Raw genomic sequence first — 19,592 nt, forward strand, 5'->3', positions numbered from 1 at the left:
CCGGAGCAATGGACAGAGGCGGACCCAAGGCCCCATGCCAAGTCAAGGTCGCGCTCAAAGGCTCCGGCCCCGCGACAGAGCTCGGTGACCTTGGGCGCGTCCTTCCGTTTCGCGGGCCTTCGTTGCCACTTCAGGGGAGAGGCCTAAGCGGATCTCTCTCGTCTCGGGTCGCGTGACCTTGGACTGTCCCCGACCCCACAGGCTCAGTTTCCCGGTTGCGGAGCTAGGGCGAGCAGAGGGCGCAGGCGGAGGCGGGACTGCCGCCCCTGCCCAGCCCCTGCGAACCAGGCTCCGCCCCAAGCGGCTCCGCCCCGCCCCGCCCCCGCCTCCCCCGCCTCCCTCGGGCTCCGGCCGGCGGCGGCGGCGGCGGCGGCTCCGCTCCGCACTGCCCGGCGCCTCCTCACCATGGACGCGCGCGGAGGCGGCGGGCGGCCCGGGGAGAGCCCGGGTGCGACCCCCACTCCGGGGCCGCCGCCGCCGCTGCCACCCGCGCCCCCACAGCAGCAGCAGCCGCCGCCGCCGCCGCCGCCCGCGCCCCCTCCTGGCTCCGGGCCCGCGCCCCTCCAGCAGCCTCCCCGTACTGAGGCGGCGCCCCCGGAGGCGGCGGACGAGGGCGGCCCTCGGGCCCGGCTCCGAAGCCGCGACAGCTCCTGCGGCCGTCCGGGCACTCCGGGCGCTGCGAGCACGGCCAAGGGCAGCCCGAACGGCGAATGCGGGCGCGGCGAGCCGCAGTGCAGCCCCGCGGGGCCCGAGGGCCCGGCGCGGGGGCCCAAGGTGTCGTTCTCATGCCGCGGGGCAGCCGCGGGCCCCGCGTCCGGCCCGGCCCCGGGGCCGGGCTCGGCAGACGAGGCGTGCAGCGAGGAGGCGGGCCCGGCAGGAGAGCCTCGCGGCAGCCAGGCCAGCTTCATGCAGCGCCAGTTCGGCGCGCTCCTGCAGCCGGGCGTCAACAAGTTCTCGCTGCGGATGTTCGGCAGCCAGAAGGCCGTAGAGCGCGAGCAGGAGCGCGTCAAGTCGGCCGGGGCCTGGATCATCCACCCGTACAGTGACTTCAGGTACGGTCACCGGGAGGGACGGACCGGCGCGGAGGGGTCACAGCGAGCGGTTGCGTGGGGACCGTCCTTGGAGCGCCTCGCGGAGGTCTGGGCAGTGCGCCCCACAGGTGACCTCGGGGCCCCTGGATGACCTCGGGAGCGTCCGAGAACCGCCTGGGATGACCTGGGTGCGCGAGGCTCCGCCCTTGGAGGGGCACTAGGAGGCTCGCGCAGACTCCTGCCGTAACCCTGGCGCTCCCCCACGCACCCAGACATCCCCCGCCCTGCCGGGAGGGCGCACGTCACGGACCGCAGGACCAGGGTCTGAGCGCGGAGGGACGGAGAGGACGAATAGAGGGGAACGTGGGTGCCGGGGACGCGGCGGAGCGGAAGGAAGAAGGAAGGAAGTGCGCCCGGGAAGGACGCGCCCTGGAAAGTCTGGCAGATAAAGGGTTAAGCAGACACGGCCCGCTTCCACGATTTCTACCTGCGCTCCACGCCACAGGGAGGCGCGTCCCTTCCCCGAGGCTGGATATTGCGTGAGGAGGGTGCTCTTAGCATCCCGGGGTCCCTGGGCAGGCTGTGTCCCGTGAGCCTCATCAGTCTCAGCTTCTGTGCACATGTGTCAGTGGGTGTGTAGATTTCGGTAGAAATTAAACCGGTTGATTGATTCGCGGAAAGGCGCAGAGTGAGGCCGAGCGCAGGGTCACCACCGTACCCCGACAGCTCGTTCTGCAGCCAAAAGGAAGCTTAGGGCCACCCAACAAGACCTGTATTATTGCCCTTCTCGTTCCTGGGCGAACGCTCTGTGGCTTGTGAGTGTGGACAGTGCATATCACTGCAGATCGTGTGTGCGATCACGAGCATGTGACTGCGAGGAGCTGGGGTCCTGGGGGCGTGGGAGGAGTAACGGGGAGGAGCGTGTTCCTAGGGGTGTGTCTGAGTGGTGAGTCGCTGGTATGTGTTAGAGGAAGATAGGTATGTGCGCGTGTGTCCGGATGGGTGTGCACAGGTGGGAAGTGTTTGTAAATTATGTGCACGATATGCATGAGGTTTTGTTTACGTGAGTGGGGTCCATGTGAGACGCATCCAGGCCGCCCAGCCCCTGCTCTCAGGGCGGGCGCGATTTCAGCACCACGGACAGCATCCCAGCCGCAGCTCTGAGTCCGCTAGATCTCGCAGTGCAGAGGTTCTCCCTCCCCAACCCTCCCCACCCACCCATCTTCCAGCGCCCTGTCCAGGGTCTCCACTTGACAGATGGGGAAAATGAGACTCGGGGATACACAAGTCCGAGACTAGGCTCGAAGAAAGTCCGGGATTTCAACTCCTCACCCCTCAGACCTTCCCTGGGAGGTGAATGCAACCTTGATTGGTGACCTGAGTTTTGAGAGAGGCTGGGGAGGAGGGGGAGAGCACCGAGGGGCAACCAAGATGGGATGCATCTGAATGGTCCCGACCTGCATGGGGGTTCAGCATGCCTGTGTAGATGGTACAAGCTGGGAGAGCCTGGGTCTTGGCTGTGGAGGGTCATGTTCCAGTCTGTCAAACAGGGAGCTGGTGCTGTCTGGCTGGGAAGGTACATGGGGGACATGGTGGTAAGGGGGAGATGGCTGCAGAAAGTGACTATCCCCCCATTCCCTCCAGCACGTGAGTGGCCCTAGGCTCCCCCTTCCTTAGAGTGGGGCTTGGCTGAGGGGTGCTGGGAGGAGCAGTTGGCCTCCCCATCCAGTACCCCTTGAGCACAGTTGCCTGTGGGACCCTGGGCAGGCCATGAGGTCTGGGCTGGTCAGATAGACTGTAAAGTGGGATAAGTAGGGGGGGTGACCTGTAGCTGGGACTAGGGGAGCAACAGTCAAATGGAAAAACTTAGGCTGTTGCCAAGCTGGGGTGTAGCAGGACCTCCACAACTCCCATGCGTTGGGAACTGTACCCCTTCTTGACCCTTCTGATTCAAGATGGAGACAGACCTCAAGCACGTGACCAAAGCAATGTTTCCTGAGCACTCCCTGGGCCAGGTGCTGTCGGAGCACCTTGCAAATATTGATTCAGTCCTCATGTCCACTGTGCAGTGGGTGCTGCAGCTGCCTGCATTTTACACTAGAGAAAGGTGGGGCACAGAGAGGTAAAGTCACTTGCCCAAAGCCACACAGCTAGCCAGGGGGAGATCAGACATTCACACCTGGGCCAGATGGCCCCTGTCTCCATGTCCTTGACTTCTGGTCAGTCTGGCCTCTGGCTACATCCTGTACAGGCCAAGAGGACATGGGAGGAAAAGGCATTTCAGGGATTGTTCAAGATATTGAGGGGCACCCAAAGGTGTGCTGTGGGTTCTCTCTAAGTTTGCATATGTGTGTTTTATAAAAACCGTTCACAGAACAGTGGGGAGGGGCCTGTGTGGCCCACTTTTCCACTGCTGCTTCCTTGTGTCCTCAACACCCACGATGCAGACACCATCCCCGTGGGTGTCCATGACCACACACGGTTCCAATTAAAGGGGGAAAGTGGGTGGTGAGGTGGAGGCTACTGCCCAGCCCCCAAGGTCCCCACCTAGTGCCATGGGGTCTCCACGTCTTTGAGCTATGACTTTGTTGCTTGCCAGTGGGGCCCATCCATGCACACAGGCCTGGAACTCGCCTGGCATCGAGAACAGGACAGATACTGCAAGGCGCACTAGAATGGCCCTGGCTGTGCCTGGTTCTGTAAGGGCTGCTGTGGAACATCCAGGGAGGCAGGCATTTGCAGAGTTCCGCAGGAGGGAGATGACCCACCTGAGACCTTACTGTGGAGGGTGTCTGCTGCAAGCCCCTGTGCCACCTTGAGTCCTCTCTGGCACTGCCTGCTCAGTTTGCCCAAATGTGATGTGGTGGTATGAGGGGAAGTGGGTATCTGGCTTTCACAGCTGTGCCAGCATCTCTCTAGGCCTCAAGTCTCGCACCTCTCTCCTCTCCTTCCTTCAGAGTGACAGCCTTTGTACAAGCTGGTCCCCCTGCCACATGTGTCCTCCCCTCAGTGTTTCTGATTTTCAGCTCCCAGTTCACAAGCTGTTCTCCCCAGAACCTTGTTCAGCACAAGCACCCTGCTGTTTCCCACCTCTTTTGTGTCTGATGCTCAGATGCTTGGAAGCTGCCTTTTCACTGGTGTTGCCTACTTGTCCCTCAGCCCCACTGCCATGAACATGAGGGTCTGTAGAGGTCCCTGTCACAGTGGGTGCCCAGGATGTCTCTGAATCCACTGAGGGACACACTTGGGTGCTGAGCAGGTCTAGGGGAGCTCTGGCCTGGGGCCGGAGTCCTCATCTCCCTAGAGAGAGTTTGGGCAAGTGGCTTCCTTGCTGCCTTTCATCCTGTTCTTAAGTCCACCTGTCTCTGAGGTCTGACGTGAGTCTTTCCTGCTGCTGCTGAGTTTCAGTTCAGTGTTTCTGAACTGTCTACTGCTGGAGGGCCTGGCATGAGAGGAAGGAGATGAATTGGCCCCTTTCCTGGCCCTCGGAGGACTTTCTACAAAGCCAGGGGATGCTGACTTGTTTCTGTGTCACCTTCTCTGGGGTTCCCCAGAAGGTGGTGGTAGGGGAGGCTGGCCTGAAGAACCCTACAGGACTAGAGGCCCCTATCCCTTGCCCGCCATAGTCCAGAGGATCAATGAGAGATGAGGATGTGGGGCTCTCTGCAAGTCCCTATATTAGCTCAGAAAAATAAACCCCACATTGGCCCAGGCTAGTGTAGCTCAGTGGATTGGATTGAGCTTGAGCTGCGAACCAAAGGGTCGCAGATTCGATTCCTAGTCAATGCTTGGGTTGTGGGCCAAGTTCCCAGTGGGGGCCACATGAGAGGCAACCACACATTGATGTTTCTCTCTCTCTTTTTCTCCCTCCCTTCCCCTCTCTAAAAATTAATAAATAAACATCTTTCAAAAAATAAAAAAATAAACCCCACATTATCCAGAGTTGGGGCGTGAGGGTTTCCCTGGCTCCAGACAACCATGAAGGCGCTCGAAGTGGGGGTCAGTGGAAAAACCCATTTCCCAGGTGGGAGGACTGAGGTCCAGGGCACCCTGAGCTGGGAGGAAGTGAGCTCCATGGCCCTTATGACCGGATCAGGGCTGGGGCTGGCCAAAGCCTCTCTCTCACTCCTGGACCTTCAGCTAAAATTTCAAATCTCTGGTCCCTGAATTCTCTTCTTTAAAAATCTCAAATCCCCAGGCCTCCCCAGGGGTATGCTCTCGGGGTGGGGGTCCCTTCCTCAGCCACTTGCTTGTTCAGACCAGACCCTGCTACACTTCCCCCCATCAGCATATCCAGCTGGCAACAGGTCACCCCATCTCCCGCCTGGATGCCGCCCTCTGCCCACTTCCTAACCTCTGGCTGCCAGCAGGGCATCTCAAGGTACACACGTATCCTCATTCCCCCATCACATAAAACCTCCCCTGGCCAGAGGCCCCAAGACCCTGCAGAGCCCAGTTCCTGCCCCCTCCCATCATCTCCTCTCACTTCCCTTACTCCTCCTGCTCCAGCCCCAGGCCATGTAGCCAACCTTGAAAGGGGAGACGGATCCTTGCACTTGCTGCTCCCTCTGCTGGGGTGCAAGACCTCCCACACTCCATCAAGGGACTCCTTCTCCACTGTCCATTCAAGTGCCACCACCTTTAAGAAGCCCCCTCTGACCACTCTGGCTGAGGTAGCACCTCTGAGGCACCCCTTTTATTTATCTGTTTGTGTGGAGCACCTGGCTCCTCGCCAGGGCTGGGGGCTCTGGGCAGGGGGTAAACCTGTCTGGTTACTGTGGGTCACAGGGCCTGGCACGCTGTCGGCCCCACAGTCTGCCCTGGCGTGGGATAGACTGGGAATCCAGCATCTTCCCCAACAGGAATCTCCCTTTCCTAATCCCTGACACTCGCCTCTCCGCCTCTCCATAACTCTACATCCATCCGAGGGCTCAGGCCCTTAATCCTCCATCCCCTACTCACCCTTAATCACTGACCGGGCCCCTAATCCCTCAGATTTGCCAGATCTGTAATTCTCTGGCTTCTGGCTTCTCACATGCTGGGAGTGGGGGGAGCTGGGAGCCAGTTCCTTGTTCACCATGTCCCTGACCAGCAGCTGTGAGGCCTCAGCCAAGCTCCTGCTGGCAAGTCTGGCCACCTGGGTCCTGTCACTTAACACTTGCTGTGCCCTGGTATCTCTGTCCGAGCCAAGAGAATAGCTGGGCATCAGCTAGAGGAGGACTGAGCTCATAGTGGTGGCAGATACGAGGGCCCCACTGAGGTCACCAGCCTGTGTGGGTGCCCCAGGAGAGGGTTCCAGGCTCTCTCCTGTCTACAGGGCACTGGAGCTGAGGAGCCTGGGCCTGGGGGCCAGGGGTCATTGCTGCTGAGCCCTGCACTCCCTGAGACGCCCTATTCTTGTCCCTGAGTCTTTTTGGCCGGCTTTCCTCTCTCCATGAACAAGGTGTGAACTGCCCAGTCCACCCTCTCCCCTCCTGGATGGAGCAGCCAGGGTCTGGGCGGGTAAGGGCCCCACTGTTACTTGTCAGGGAAGATTTTATAGCACAGGATGTAATTGTGGTCATTGAAGGCGCTGGGTAGTTGAGGGCTGACCATGTGCCAGCCCCTGCTGGCTGCCTGACGATGCCCCAGTAGTCCCTGCGTCCTGGTGGTCCCTGGGGTGCCCGATGAGGAAGGAGCTGCCGGAATTGGGTGATGAGGCATTGGAGCTCAGAGAAGAACTAATTAGCCCCACACTACACAGCCTAAAGGGGTGGGCAGGGGAAGGAAAAAGTAGGGGTGCTGGGGCAGATACCTTGGATTTCTCTACCCTCCACCCACTTCCTCTACCCAGTTTTGCCTTGGAGGCGTGAGACTGGCTGGAGAAGATAAGGGTCAAGGGCCCAGGGCAGTTTGCTGGCATCCCAGTTGGAGCAGGTGAGATGTACTGTGCATGGCACTGGGTCGTCCTGCCCATCATCCCATCCTCGGTCCCCTGCCCTCTGCTCCAATGCTCCATAAGCTCGGGGGACATCACCCAGTGGAAAGACTGTACACAGCGTGTGAGGGGGCTGGGGCTCAGGGCCTATGGGGGAATTCCCAGACAGCGGGGCAGGGGACAGGGAACAGGCCCTGGGGGTGGCACGCCTGGGTCTCAGTTCCTTGCCCCAACTTCCTGGCTGAGCCACCTCTCTGGTCTGTCAGTAGGGAGTTGTAGTTCCTGTCCCCACTCCTACCCCAAGAATAAAAGGAGAGAATATCTGCAAATCACCTGTCAAGGGTGCCCTTGTTGCAGGGCGTGTGTGTGGAGTGACTGAGGAGAAAAAGAATGAAAACTCATGGACTTGGACAACAGGGTGGAGATTGCCGGGGTGGGGGTGGAGGAGGGGATGGGGGGATAAATGACAAAGGAAGGAGACTTGACCTGGGGTGGGGAACACACAATACAGTGTACAGGTGATGTGTTATGGAGCTGTGCACCAGAAAACTATAATCCTGTTAACCAGTGTCACCCCAATAAATTCAATAACAAGCAGATTAAAGAAGGGTGCTCTCATGCTCTCGGGCCATTTAGGCATTTCTAGGCCCTGGTGGTTTCCAGGCCCCCTGGCCTTCTCAGTCACTCTTGCTTGCTTGCCATGTACCAGGGTGTGTGCCCTACAATGGGGGGCACAGGTCTCATTCCAGAGAGGGTTGGGTGGGATTAGGAGCTCTGTAGCGAATGCTCTGGGTATGGGAAGTGGGGACTGGAGGCAGCAGGCAGCAGGGTGCAGGGGGAGCCTCAGGTCCATTGGGTGCTGGGCCCTGGGCTCTCAAGGGTGAGTAAATGCCCAGAGTGGGGGCCTGAGCCCCCACCTTATCTAGATTCAGGCAAGAGACAGTCTGGAATTTCTAGCAGTCATTTGATTTTGCCCTGAACACCCAGAGCCCTTTCAGTTCTCTCAAGGTCTTCATCCCCACCCCAGGCAGGTTTGTCCAGGGCTCTCCCATAGGACTGGTCCCCTCCCCATGGGACCGGAGTCCCCATGTCCATGTCCACTTAGAGGAAGTTCCATCACAGGTAGGTGGGACAGTGCCTGGGAGGACCCTCAAAGGCTGCCACTCCCTGGGCTCCTCCTGGATGGAGAGAAGAGACTGAGGTTCCCAAGGGCTGGAAGGACTTGCCCGAAGTCCTGTCTGCCAGCGGGCAGGAGTGCGTGCCGGCCAGGTCTGGCTGCTGCCACCAGTGTTAGACGTTGGGTTCCTTCCAGCCTTTGGCTTTCGCAGGCCGAGCTATTGTGAATCTGTTGGTGTAAATAACTTAAATTTTTTTCTTTTTCTCTTGGACAGTTTCCTTGAGACCAATTTTCTGGAGTGGAACACCAGCCGGCAGGCATGGTGTTAATAGCTCTCACAGTGTCGTCAGGAAGGAGCCAATTTACAGCGGCTACCGAAATAGGAAGCTTACCACAGCCAAACCAGCGCGGGGGCTTACAGCAGTTTATTATGTGTGCTAGTTTTGGCAAGTCCCCCAGCCACTGGGAACCTCAGTCTCTTCTTTTGTCCATCCTGGAGGAGCCCAGGGAGTTGCAGGCTTTGAGGGTCCTCCCAGGCACTGTCTCACTTACATGGGATGGAACCTTCCCTGAGGGGACATGGGGACTCCAGCCTTGAGGGGGAGCAGAGTGGCCCTACAGGAGAGCCCGGCACACACCTGCCCGGTGACTGAAGACCTGAGACACCTGAAAGGGTTGATGTGATCTGGGGGTGGGTACGCTTTCCTCAGCATTAAAGGCAGAGTCAAATAATGTTCTCTGTTTAAAGTTTGAGGACACCCTTTGCCTGACTCTAGACTGCAAGTGTGGGCTCAGACCCCTGATCCAGGGTGTCTGCTTATCGCCGAGACCCCCAGGCTTCAGGGTTTTTTGTTTATAATGTTAACACAAATATAAAACATAAACTATGGCCTTTACTCTTTAAAAGTGTACAACTGAGTGTACAATCACAATGTGTTGTGTGCCCATCACCCCATCCATGTCCAGAACGTTTCATTTTCTAAAACAGATACTCCTCAGCCCCTGGCAACCACGAACCCCCTTCCTGTCTCTGTGGATGTGCCTGTTCCAGACATTTCATGTAATTGGAATCACACCCTGTGTGGTCTCGTGTCTGGCTTCTCTCACTGAGCACCATGTGTTCAAGGTCCACCCATGTTGTAGCGAGTGTCAGAGCTTCCCTCTTTCTCATGGCCAAGTGGTATTCCAGCGTGTGGAGGGACCGCATTCACTCATCGGCAGACATTTGAGTTGCTCCCAACTTTTGGGTGTTATGCGTTGTGAGGCTGTGAGTATGGGGACACCAGAACCTGTTGGAGTCCCCGCTTTCGCTCCTCTGGGTGCGCACCTAAGCGTGGGTTGCTGCATTGAATGGTGACGCAGTTTAACTTTTTGAGGGACTGACAGTTCTCCCTCAGAGTGGTTTTGATTCACATTTTCTTGATTGTTCCAGGGCTGCAATTTTCCCATGTGGCCTTTAACTGTGTCCATGTGTCCTCACAGATACTTTACCCAGAACACCATGCCTGGCCATCAATAGGTATTCCTTGAATGGACAGGCCTTTTTCTGAGAGCACATTCTGGGTAGAATTTAGGAATTGACTAGGGGGTCTGGTGTTTGGGAGTGAAAGGCACTTGTCATTACTTTTTTAGGCATATCTATCACATTGAATGTCTGTCCGGTCACTCAAGTCACTGCCACAGTCTCAGCCCTCCACACTGGCCCCACCTGGCCTGTGCCTCTTTCTCCCTGCTGCCTCCCTGTGACCCACAAGGGCCCTTCCCGAAATGGCACTATAGCCAGTGCTGCACATGGACACCCTGCTGCTCAGGATGGAGGAGCTGGTGCCCTGCACCCCCAGATGTCAAGCTGCCATGTCTACTTCCTGCCCTGCACTCTCCAGCACCTGGCGCCCCCACTGAACCTGCCACCCATGCTCCTCCCTCCAACTCCCCACCACCCTGGCTCTTCTCTGCTTGGCTGCTCTCTGCTTGTCTTCTCCTTTCTTGTGCTTTGGACTGCACACTTATGCCAGGCACATTGGGTCTTTTTGGTCAAGGGAAACATTTAATCAAATTTGGAGTGACCTCTTAGGTTCTGTGAGGTCATGAAGGGAAAATTAGAACTGGGTCAGTGGTAGGGCCCAGGCTGGGGAGGCCAGCAGGCTGTGAGGTTCTGTCTGGAGGTAGGTAGGTGGACTTTCTGGAGGCAGAGTCCACAGTGGTCATGACCTGGGGCCAAAGTCTTGGATTGGATTTGCGGGAGGAGAGATCTGGGCTGGTCCCCGAAGGCTCATGTGCACAATGGGGACACTCTCATGGCAGAGTGCGTGGCATGGGCAAGGGCTTTGGGGCTGATGCCCACACCTCCTCCCAGGTTCTACTGGGACTTCACCATGCTGCTTTTCATGGTGGGAAACCTCATCATCATCCCAGTGGGCATCACCTTCTTCAAGGACGAGACCACGGCCCCATGGATTGTGTTTAACGTGGTGTCGGACACGTTCTTCCTCATGGACCTGGTGCTGAATTTCCGCACGGGCATTGTGATCGAGGACAACACAGAAATCATCCTGGACCCCGAGAAGATCAAGAAAAAATACCTGCGTACATGGTTCGTGGTGGACTTTGTGTCCTCCATTCCCGTGGACTATATCTTCCTCATCGTGGAGAAAGGCATCGACTCCGAGGTCTACAAGACAGCACGAGCTCTGCGCATTGTGCGCTTCACCAAGATCCTCAGCCTGCTGCGGCTGCTTCGCCTGTCCCGTCTCATCCGCTACATTCACCAGTGGGAGGAGGTGAGGGTGCAAAGGGGACTGCATGGGTGGGGCCTAAGGACACTGTGGGAGGAGCCATTGCTGTAGGGGTGAGGCTTGATGGGGGCTGTGGGCGTGGTCATGGCTGCAGGGGCGAGGCTGTGAGGATTACAGGACCAACAAGGCTGGGCCGCGATGAGAGACTCAGGGTGGGGTTTTGAGGGTCCAGAGGCTGGGCCACAGGAGAAGGCAGGCGGCTACAGGTACAGAAGAAAGGCGCCTGCGGGGGCTCCGGGTGGGGTCACAAAGGCTACAGTGAAGGGCCTGTATCATAGCGAACAGAACTTGGACTTGCTGTGGGGTGGAGCGGTGATATGGGTTCATGGAGAACACTGCGTGAACCTTTGACACATTGCGCCCCTTTCCTTCATTCTGCCCTGTAAGAGGATGAATCCACAACTCCATTGGCAGTAGGGAAACTGAGGCTCAGGAAAGTGAATTCATGACTTTGTCCCTCAAGTCAGTACCACCTCTGGACTGCCCATGGACTGCCCATGCCGAGCGATGTCACCCCCAGTTTCCAGAACAGCGACAAGGCTCTAAGGGGGGAAGCAGGCGGGGACAGGGCTGTAGAAAGGGACAATGGCCCTGGAAGACGAGAGCGGAGGTTATCTGGGGCACCAAGCTGGGCAGGGGCCACGTGCTCTGGTTCAGGACGTTTCATTAACCAGAAAGGTAGCAGGGCCTTGGGGGAGTCTCGGGGGATGCTGGGAAGGGATTTGAATCCCGCTGGAGGGGGCGGGGCTCCTTTTTTACTCACGTGCCTCCCACGTCCCAGATTTTCCACATGACCTACGACCTGGCCAGTGCGGTCATGCGCATCTGCAACCTCATCAGCATGATGCTGCTGCTGTGCCACTGGGACGGCTGCCTGCAGTTCCTGGTGCCCATGCTGCAGGACTTCCCTCGCAACTGCTGGGTGTCGATCAACGGCATGGTGGTGAGCGCCCCGCCCTGTGCCACTCCCAGCCCACGCCCACCTGGGCTCCGCCCCACCTGGCTGTGTCCAGCTCAGTCCTAGGGTAGCACCCCTTTAGGACCCTAAGCAGGCAGCTCCTTGATCATTGAAGTGACTATGACAACTTTTGTCACCCAGACACAGTATTATCTGCTTACTGTTTTTTTTCTATTGAGTCCACTTTCTTATGTACATAATTTATTCAAAAGACAAATGGGAACATGGTATCATGGGCCATAAGAGACAATCTGTGGAGACCCAGTCACCAGTTGCTACCTGGCTCAGATGCTGATGATTAAAAAAAGAGTCTTGGGTCCCTCTGGCACATGTGGGGTTGGGATACACTTATTGATGGGCAGGAGCAGGGGTGAGGGGAGGAGTGGAGAGAGAGGAGGGAAGGGGGAGGGGAGGAGGAGGGAGTTGGTGGGGCAAGAGGCAGTAAATGCAACATCCTCAGGCGCGCGCGTGGCGCCTGGCACAGCTGTCCGGCTGAGGCAGCTTATTGTCTGGCCGGACACCCAGGCATGCTGTGCTGTTTCCTGAATGGGGCCCCACTGCCTCCCTCCCCTAGCAGGGTCAGCTGAGGACTGGGTTGTGGGGGGGGGGTCCTCCTGGCCCTGCCAGATGCCTCCACCCTCTGCCCCTCTGATTGGATTCCGGTGTTCTCAGCTCACCATCCCCAGGGTCCCTAGAACTTTCACATCCTCTTGGCCTTAGAGACACTCTGCCCCTCTGATCAGAGGCTGCAAAGGGGTGGGGGCTCCTGAGCACCCAGAGCCATGCTCTGTTCCTGCTGATCCTCAGTTTCTCCAGGAGTAAAGTGTGTAGGCAGATCCAGACCTGCCCCTGCCTCTGACTTGCCGTGACACATGTACATATTAGGTCACCTGAGTCTTGGTTTCTCTTGGTTATCTCTGGACACGGGAAGCTCATCACCTCAGATGCCTGGGGGAGGACAAGCAGGTGGGGCCCTTGGAGAACCCCCAGGGTCAAGGGGCCCCCTGGGGCTGTGAGCACCTGCCCACCTGCACACCTGTGGCCTTGCAGAATCACTCGTGGAGCGAGCTCTACTCCTTTGCGCTCTTCAAGGCCATGAGCCACATGCTCTGCATCGGGTATGGTCGGCAGGCGCCTGAGAGCATGACTGACATCTGGCTGACGATGCTGAGTATGATTGTGGGAGCCACCTGCTATGCCATGTTCATCGGACATGCTACTGCCCTCATCCAGTCACTGGACTCCTCGAGGCGCCAGTACCAGGAAAAGGTCTGGGGGCACCTACCTTACCATTCCCCAGCTCCATGGTGGGGGAGGCATGGTACTTCCCTAGAGGGGAGTTCTGGAGCCAGGAGGGGACACATGCCAAGGAGGGGGATAGGAGTCATGGCATCCAAACAGGGCAGGGCCAGTCCTTGTGTCATCAGGGAGCTCCCCGGGGGATGGGGATGCAGGGGACCTCTCCAGGAGGTAAACTCATGCTGGGGTTGCTGGGCTGGCTCCAGAAGGCACCGAGCAGGATCCCAGAGGACCAGGGTCACTCAAGGACGAGCTAGTCAGCCATGTCCGGGGGCGGGGGTGGCTCTGGGGCATCAAAGATGTTTGGCCGCTTGCACCTGGCTTCGGGGCTGGGGGAGTCTCCTTAGGGCTAATTCAAGGGCCGGGGGACCAGAAAGGGCTGAGGGAGAGCAGGCATTGGCCCCATAGGCCACCCCTTTGTGGAGTTTGCTCGTGATGTCTCCCTGGTGCCTCGTTTTTCCTCTATAAGGACCAAGGATGAGCTTGCTCCCCAACCCCATGCTGCCCTTGTTTGTCCTGAACTGCTGTTTGATGGCCGACCCCGGCTGGGTAGCTGGAAGCACCCCCAGCAGTACTAACCGGGTCAGCTGGGTCAGCTGGGTCAGCTGGGCCCAGTGCCAGGTGCACCGGCTGTCCGGAAGCCACAGCCTCACACCCAAACATGAGCTGGTGCTGCCACCCACCCACCGTCACGGGTTCCGCTGAGCTCAGGGCAGCTGTGGCCGGGTGGGGCTGGGGCACCCCAGGGGTGCCATCCTGGGGACAGCCGGGCCTGGCACCTCTGCTTGGTGCCCACATTCCCTGGTTTATAGAAAGATCCTAGGGGAGGAGGGCTGGAGTCACAGGCAGAATTGGGAGCCCCTGAGACAGGAGTCCAGTATCTGTCAGGGATAAGGATGCCAGATACAATTCAGGACACAAGGAATAACTTGTGTTAGCAGAAGCATGTCCAAAGTATTGCACAGGATTTACTTACGTTAAGCATGTTTGCCATTGATCTGAAGTTCAAATGTAACTGGGTGTGCTGTTTGTTGTGGTTGTGGCTAAGCCTGGGAGCCGAGTGCAGGCTGAGGTCGGGGTTCCCTGAGCAGCTACTGACCTGCCTGCACCTCGTCCCCTTCCAGTACAAGCAGGTGGAGCAGTACATGTCCTTCCACAAGTTGCCTGCCGACTTCCGACAGAAAATCCACGACTACTACGAGCACCGCTACCAGGGCAAGATGTTCGATGAGGACAGCATCCTGGGCGAGCTCAACGGGCCCCTGCGGGAGGTGAGGCAGGCCACGGGGCCCTCTGAGTTGGGTGGGGTTTGAGACAGCCCTGCTGCCTGGCCCCCAGTTCCTGAAACGAGGAGGGGCTGGCCCAGCTACAGCATGAAGGACTCAAGCTAGACTTGTACACAGCACCAGCTGCCCCTCTGTGAGCCTGTGTGTTCCACATCCCCACGATGCCCCAGCCATCCTGAGTCCCCACACCCTCTGTGTGATTCCACGTGCCCTGTCTGGGGTCTGTGTTAGAGGGTGGAGGCAGAGGAAGGGTGGAACTGGAGCCCGTCAGCCGGACCAGTCCCAGCTCTGCCTCTCACAGTGCTGTGTGACACTGGGCAAGGTTCTTGTGGCAGCCATGACGAGTGTTCACACGCTGGATAGCTTAGAACAACGGGAATTTAGTTTCTCACGCTCTGGAGGCCAGACAGACAAGATCAAGGTGTCACAGGGCTGTGTTTCCTACGGAGGCTCCTTCCTGCCTCTTCCGGCTTCTGGGGTAGCCAGCAGTCACTGGTGTCCCTGGGCTTAGAGACGTGTTACCCCGATCTCCGCCTGTGTCTTCGCATGGCCTGGCTGTCTTCCTGTGTACGTCTGTCCTCTTCTGATAAGGACACCAGTCATTGCATGTGGGCCCCCTACTTCAGTGTGATCCCATCTTAACTAATGACAGCTGGTCCACACAGGGTCACATTCCCAGGGACCAGGGATTCAGGACTTCAACATTTCTTTTTTGGGGACGTGATTCAACCCACAACACTCCCCAAGCAGTTATGGAGCAAGTCTGTGGGCCCTGCCCTGTGCCCTCAGGGAGTCCAGAGCGAGGAGCCTGGGGAAGGGCGGGAGCGGGGAGGTGACTGGTAAGAGGCCATCTTCTTGAGGTGGTGTGAACCCGTGGGTCCCAGGTGGAGGGTACAGACAGGAAAAGGCCCTGAGGAGGGAAAGGTGACATGCAGCCTGAGAAACGGTGATGAGGATGGGGAGGGGAGGCTGATGAGGGTGGGAAGGGAGGGGCCCTGTGCTCAGGCGGGGACGCTGTGGGGTTGGGGACCCATTCACTCGCGTTGCCACATAGAAAACTGGTGCTGTGGTTAATGTCATAGAGAGTGTTCAATTGTATTTGATACTTATTTTCATTCATTCATTCATTAATGGAATACACCTCACAGACCCTAACCGCATGCAGCTCAGTGGGTTTGGGAACATTCAGAATCATGCAGCCACCATCGCTGCCTACTCGCAGCGCTCGCAGCAGCCCGAGGGGACACCTGCACCCATGAGCCATCGCTTCTCCCTCTCTGTCCCCAGACACTGGCAGCCTCTGTTAGGTAATCATTTAAATGTGTACGCAGTTCCAAAGTCAAGTTTTACAAACCACATATACCTAGAAGTTTTCCAGCTTCTATCCTGTGTTTCCACCAGTTCTCTCCTGCTATATCCTTCCGTTTTCATTTTGAAATATTGGGTTGGCCAAAGAATGTGTTTGTTTGTTTGTTTTTCTTCGTAAGGTGGCTCTAGTGGCACTTAGTTGTCTTTAACTTCATTTGAAACACTTTTGTTAGGTTGTATTGTAACAGCTGTCATATCAGCAGGCATTTAAAAAAATAAAATTGATGAATTTTTGTGTAGCCATTTTAACACTGAAGATGGAAGAAAATAAGCAACATTTTTGGCATATATTTTACCTTTCAAGAAAGGTAAAAATGCAACGGGAAAAAAAGATTTGTCCAGCATATGGAGAAGGTGCTGTGACTGATGGAACGTGTCAAAAGTAGTTTGTGAAGTTTTGTGCTGGAGATTTCTTTCTGGATGATGTTCCACGGTAGGGGGACCAGGTGAAGCTGAGAACCATCAACGTCATACTGTGCAGCGCTGGCCCTCCTCCCCTTTTCCTGCACCCTGTGGGCGCTCTGTCTCGGCAGTTTTGCTTGTGCCTCTGCAGGCGGGACACCCGGCGCACCGGGCGGGGCAGAGGGCCAGGGGCCTGCACGCTGCTGCACACCCAGCAGCTCCCTGAGGGACACCTGCTCCCAGCTGGGGAACACGCACCCGAACACACCGCCAGTGTGTCTGTGGACAGCCTCAGGTGTGCTGCCCGTCTGTGTGCTTCGGGGATGTTTTATTTGTGTTCCTCTGTCTGTGAACCGTCCATAACTTTTGCTAGTTTTTCTCCAGAGCTTTCAGTCTTTTGGGGTTTTTGGTAGGAAGTGTTTACCTGTGGAGGACTTCAACTCTTTGACATACACATTTCTATCCCAATGGCCACTGGCCTTTTAATTTTGCTTATTTTGTTTTTCTTTCTTTTTTTTTCGACTTGGGGGATTTTTATGTTCTGTACAGCAGGAGCTCTGTGTCTGCTTTCTCTATATAGTAGGCCACACTACCTGCCTGTTGTATGTAGCAGATGCATAATACATGCTTGTTGCACACACCCAGGTTATAGTAGAATCCATCCATGTTTCCTTCTAATGCTTCTGTAGTTTCATTTATTTTTTTATCGCCATTCCCCACACCCTCCCCCTGGGCAACTATCAGCTTGTTCTCAATATCTATAGTTCTGCTTCTACTTTGTTTTGTTTTAGATTCCACATGTAAGTGAGGCAATACTGTATTTGTCTTCCTCTACCTGACTTAGTTTACTTAGCATAGCACGCACAACACCATGATACTCAGGGACATGCATGTCTATCCACGTTGTTGCAAATGGCAAGATTTCATTCTTTCTTATTACTAATATTTCATTGTATATATGTGCCTCTTCCATATCCATTCATCCATGAATGGATACCTAGGTTGTTTCTATTTGTTTTCCTTGGATAAATACCCAGAAGTGAGGTTGCTAGGTTATATGGCAACTCTATTTTTAATTATTTGAGAAGCCTCTATGCTGTTTCTATAGTGGCCGCACCAGTCTGCATTTGTACCAGCACTGCACATGGGTTCTCTTTTCTCCACATCCTTGCCACTTAGATATTGGTGTCTTTTCCATAATAGCCATTCTGACAGGTGTGAGGTGATGTCTCATTGTGATCTGAATTTGCGTTTCTCTGGTGTTTAGTGATGTTGAGCTTCTTTTCACCTCTGTCAGCCATCTGCATGTCCTCTTGGAAGAAACGTCTATTTACATCCTCTAATCGTTTGTTAAGTGGATTGTTTGGTCATTTATTTATTTATTTATTCATTCATTCATTAATTTACTTACTTATTTTTCGGTGTTAAGTTGCATGAGTTCCTTGCACACGTTTTTTGTTGTTTCTTTTTTGTTTTTCTTTTCTTTGTTTGCTTTCTCGTATATTTCAGATATCAATCCCTCGTCAGAGGTATCCTTTGTGAGCATCTTTTCACCTTCATTAGGTCATCTTTTCATTTTGCGGGGAGTTTCCTTCACTGTGCAAACACTGTAGCTTGATGTAGTCCCATTTGTTTTCCTTTTGTTTCCCTTGCCCAAGGAGACATTACCCAAAAAGATATTGCTAGGACCGATGTCAAAGAGTGTATACTACCTGTTTTCCTCCAGGAATTTTATGGTTTCAGAGTCTTATGTTTAAGTCTTTAATCCACTTTCAGTTTACTTTTGTGCATGGTGTAAGCAAGAGGTCCAGTTTCACTTCGTTTATGCACACGTCCGCCCAGTTTTCCCAGCACTGCCCATTGAGGGGCCTGTCTTTATCCCACTGTATATTCTCTTCTCCTCGGTCCCATACGAGCAGGGATTTATTTCTGGGCTCTCTATTTTGTTCCACTGCCCCGTGTGTCTGTTTTTAGGCCAGTACTGTGCTATCTTTTTAAAAAATTAAATGTTTTGGGGTAACATTGGCTAACAACATTATATAAATTTCGGGTGTACAACTTCATGACATCTGTATGCTCCACTGAGGGCTCACTACCTGAGGCCTCGTCTTCCTTCATTACCATATGTTTGTCCTCTTTGTCCTCCCCCACCCTCTTTCCCATCTGGTAACCACAGTTCTGTTGTCTGTGTCAATGACTTTGTTTGCTTTATTTGTTCATTTGTTGCTTTTTTGTTTTATAGCCCACACGAGTGAAAACATACGGTTCTTGTCTGTTTCCATCTGACATATTGCATTTAGCATGATACTCCCAGGGTCCACCTGTGTTGTTGCAAATGGCCATATTTCATCATTTTCATGCCTGCGTGGTATTCCATACCACATCTTTATCCCATCATCCACTGAGAGACACTTGTTTCCATGCCTTGGCTATTGTGGATATGCTACAGTGAACATAGGCACACATATATCCTCATGACTAAGTGTTTTCAAAATTTGGGGGTAGATACCCAGAACAATGGCTGGCTCATGCGGTAGCTCTCTTCTTAATTTTTGGAGGAAACTTCACACTATTTTCCTTAGTGGCTGTACCAGTTTACATTCCCACCAGCAGTACATGAGAGTTCTTTTTTCTCCACCTCCTTTCCAACACTTGTTAGTTCTTGTCTTATTGAAAACAGCTGTTCTAACAGGCCTGAGGTGGTATCTCATTGTGGGTTTGATTTGCATTTCTCTAATAGCTAATGAAGTTGAGCAAGCATCTTTTCATGTACCTTTGGCCATCTATGTGTCTTCCTTGTATCTACTCAGGTCCTCTGCCCATTTTTTAATTGGACTGTTTTTTTATAAGGTGTATGAGTTTTTAAAAACATATTTTAGATATTAGCCCCTTACTGAAGGTATCATTTACAAATACCTTTTCCCATTGGTGCATTCCTTTTTGTTTTGTTGATCATTTCTTTGACTGTGCAGAGCTTTTAAGTTTGTAGTCCCATTCATTTATTTTTTCTTTTACTTGCCTTGACTTTGGGGTTAAAAAAAAGTGAGACAAATGTCCATAAGTTTAGTGCATGTCTTTTCTTCTATATATTTTACTGTTTCAGGTCTTCCATTTAAGTCTTGAATCCGCTTTGAGTTAATTTTTGTGTACGGTGTCAGACTGCAGTCTGTCTTCTCTCTTTTGCGTGCAGCATCCTGAAACTTTACTATGTTTATTTTTAATAGTGTTTTAAAGTCTTTGGATTCTCTCTCTATAGAATCATGTCATCTGCAAATAGTGACACTTCCGCTTCTCTTTCCCCATCTGGAGGCTTTTTCTTTCTCTCTCTTGTCCAATTGCTCCGGCTAGGACTTCAGTTACTATGTTGAGTAACAGTGGTGAGAGTCAGTACCCTTGCCTGACTCCTGACCTTAAAGAAA

At 54.7% G+C, this 19,592-nt stretch overlaps 1 protein-coding gene across 1 annotated transcript in view; it reads left to right on the forward strand.

Moving 5' to 3' along the window:
* The first annotated feature begins 354 nt into the window (after window positions 1-354).
* Window positions 355-19,592, forward strand: part of HCN2 (hyperpolarization activated cyclic nucleotide gated potassium and sodium channel 2) — a 28,788-nt gene continuing 9,550 nt past the window's right edge. The window contains exons 1-5 of the mRNA XM_037042279.1: window positions 355-1,052; window positions 10,422-10,845; window positions 11,642-11,803; window positions 12,869-13,087; window positions 14,242-14,388. Of these exons, the coding sequence (XP_036898174.1) occupies window positions 406-1,052; window positions 10,422-10,845; window positions 11,642-11,803; window positions 12,869-13,087; window positions 14,242-14,388 (1,599 nt within the window). The 5' untranslated portion in view covers window positions 355-405. The remainder of the gene's footprint in view (window positions 1,053-10,421; window positions 10,846-11,641; window positions 11,804-12,868; window positions 13,088-14,241; window positions 14,389-19,592) is intronic.

The sequence above is a fragment of the Sturnira hondurensis genome, unplaced genomic scaffold, assembly GCF_014824575.4.
Source record: "Sturnira hondurensis isolate 20B ecotype Veracruz unplaced genomic scaffold, ASM1482457v3 Scaffold0003693, whole genome shotgun sequence".
NCBI classification, from domain to species: domain Eukaryota; kingdom Metazoa; phylum Chordata; class Mammalia; order Chiroptera; family Phyllostomidae; genus Sturnira; species Sturnira hondurensis.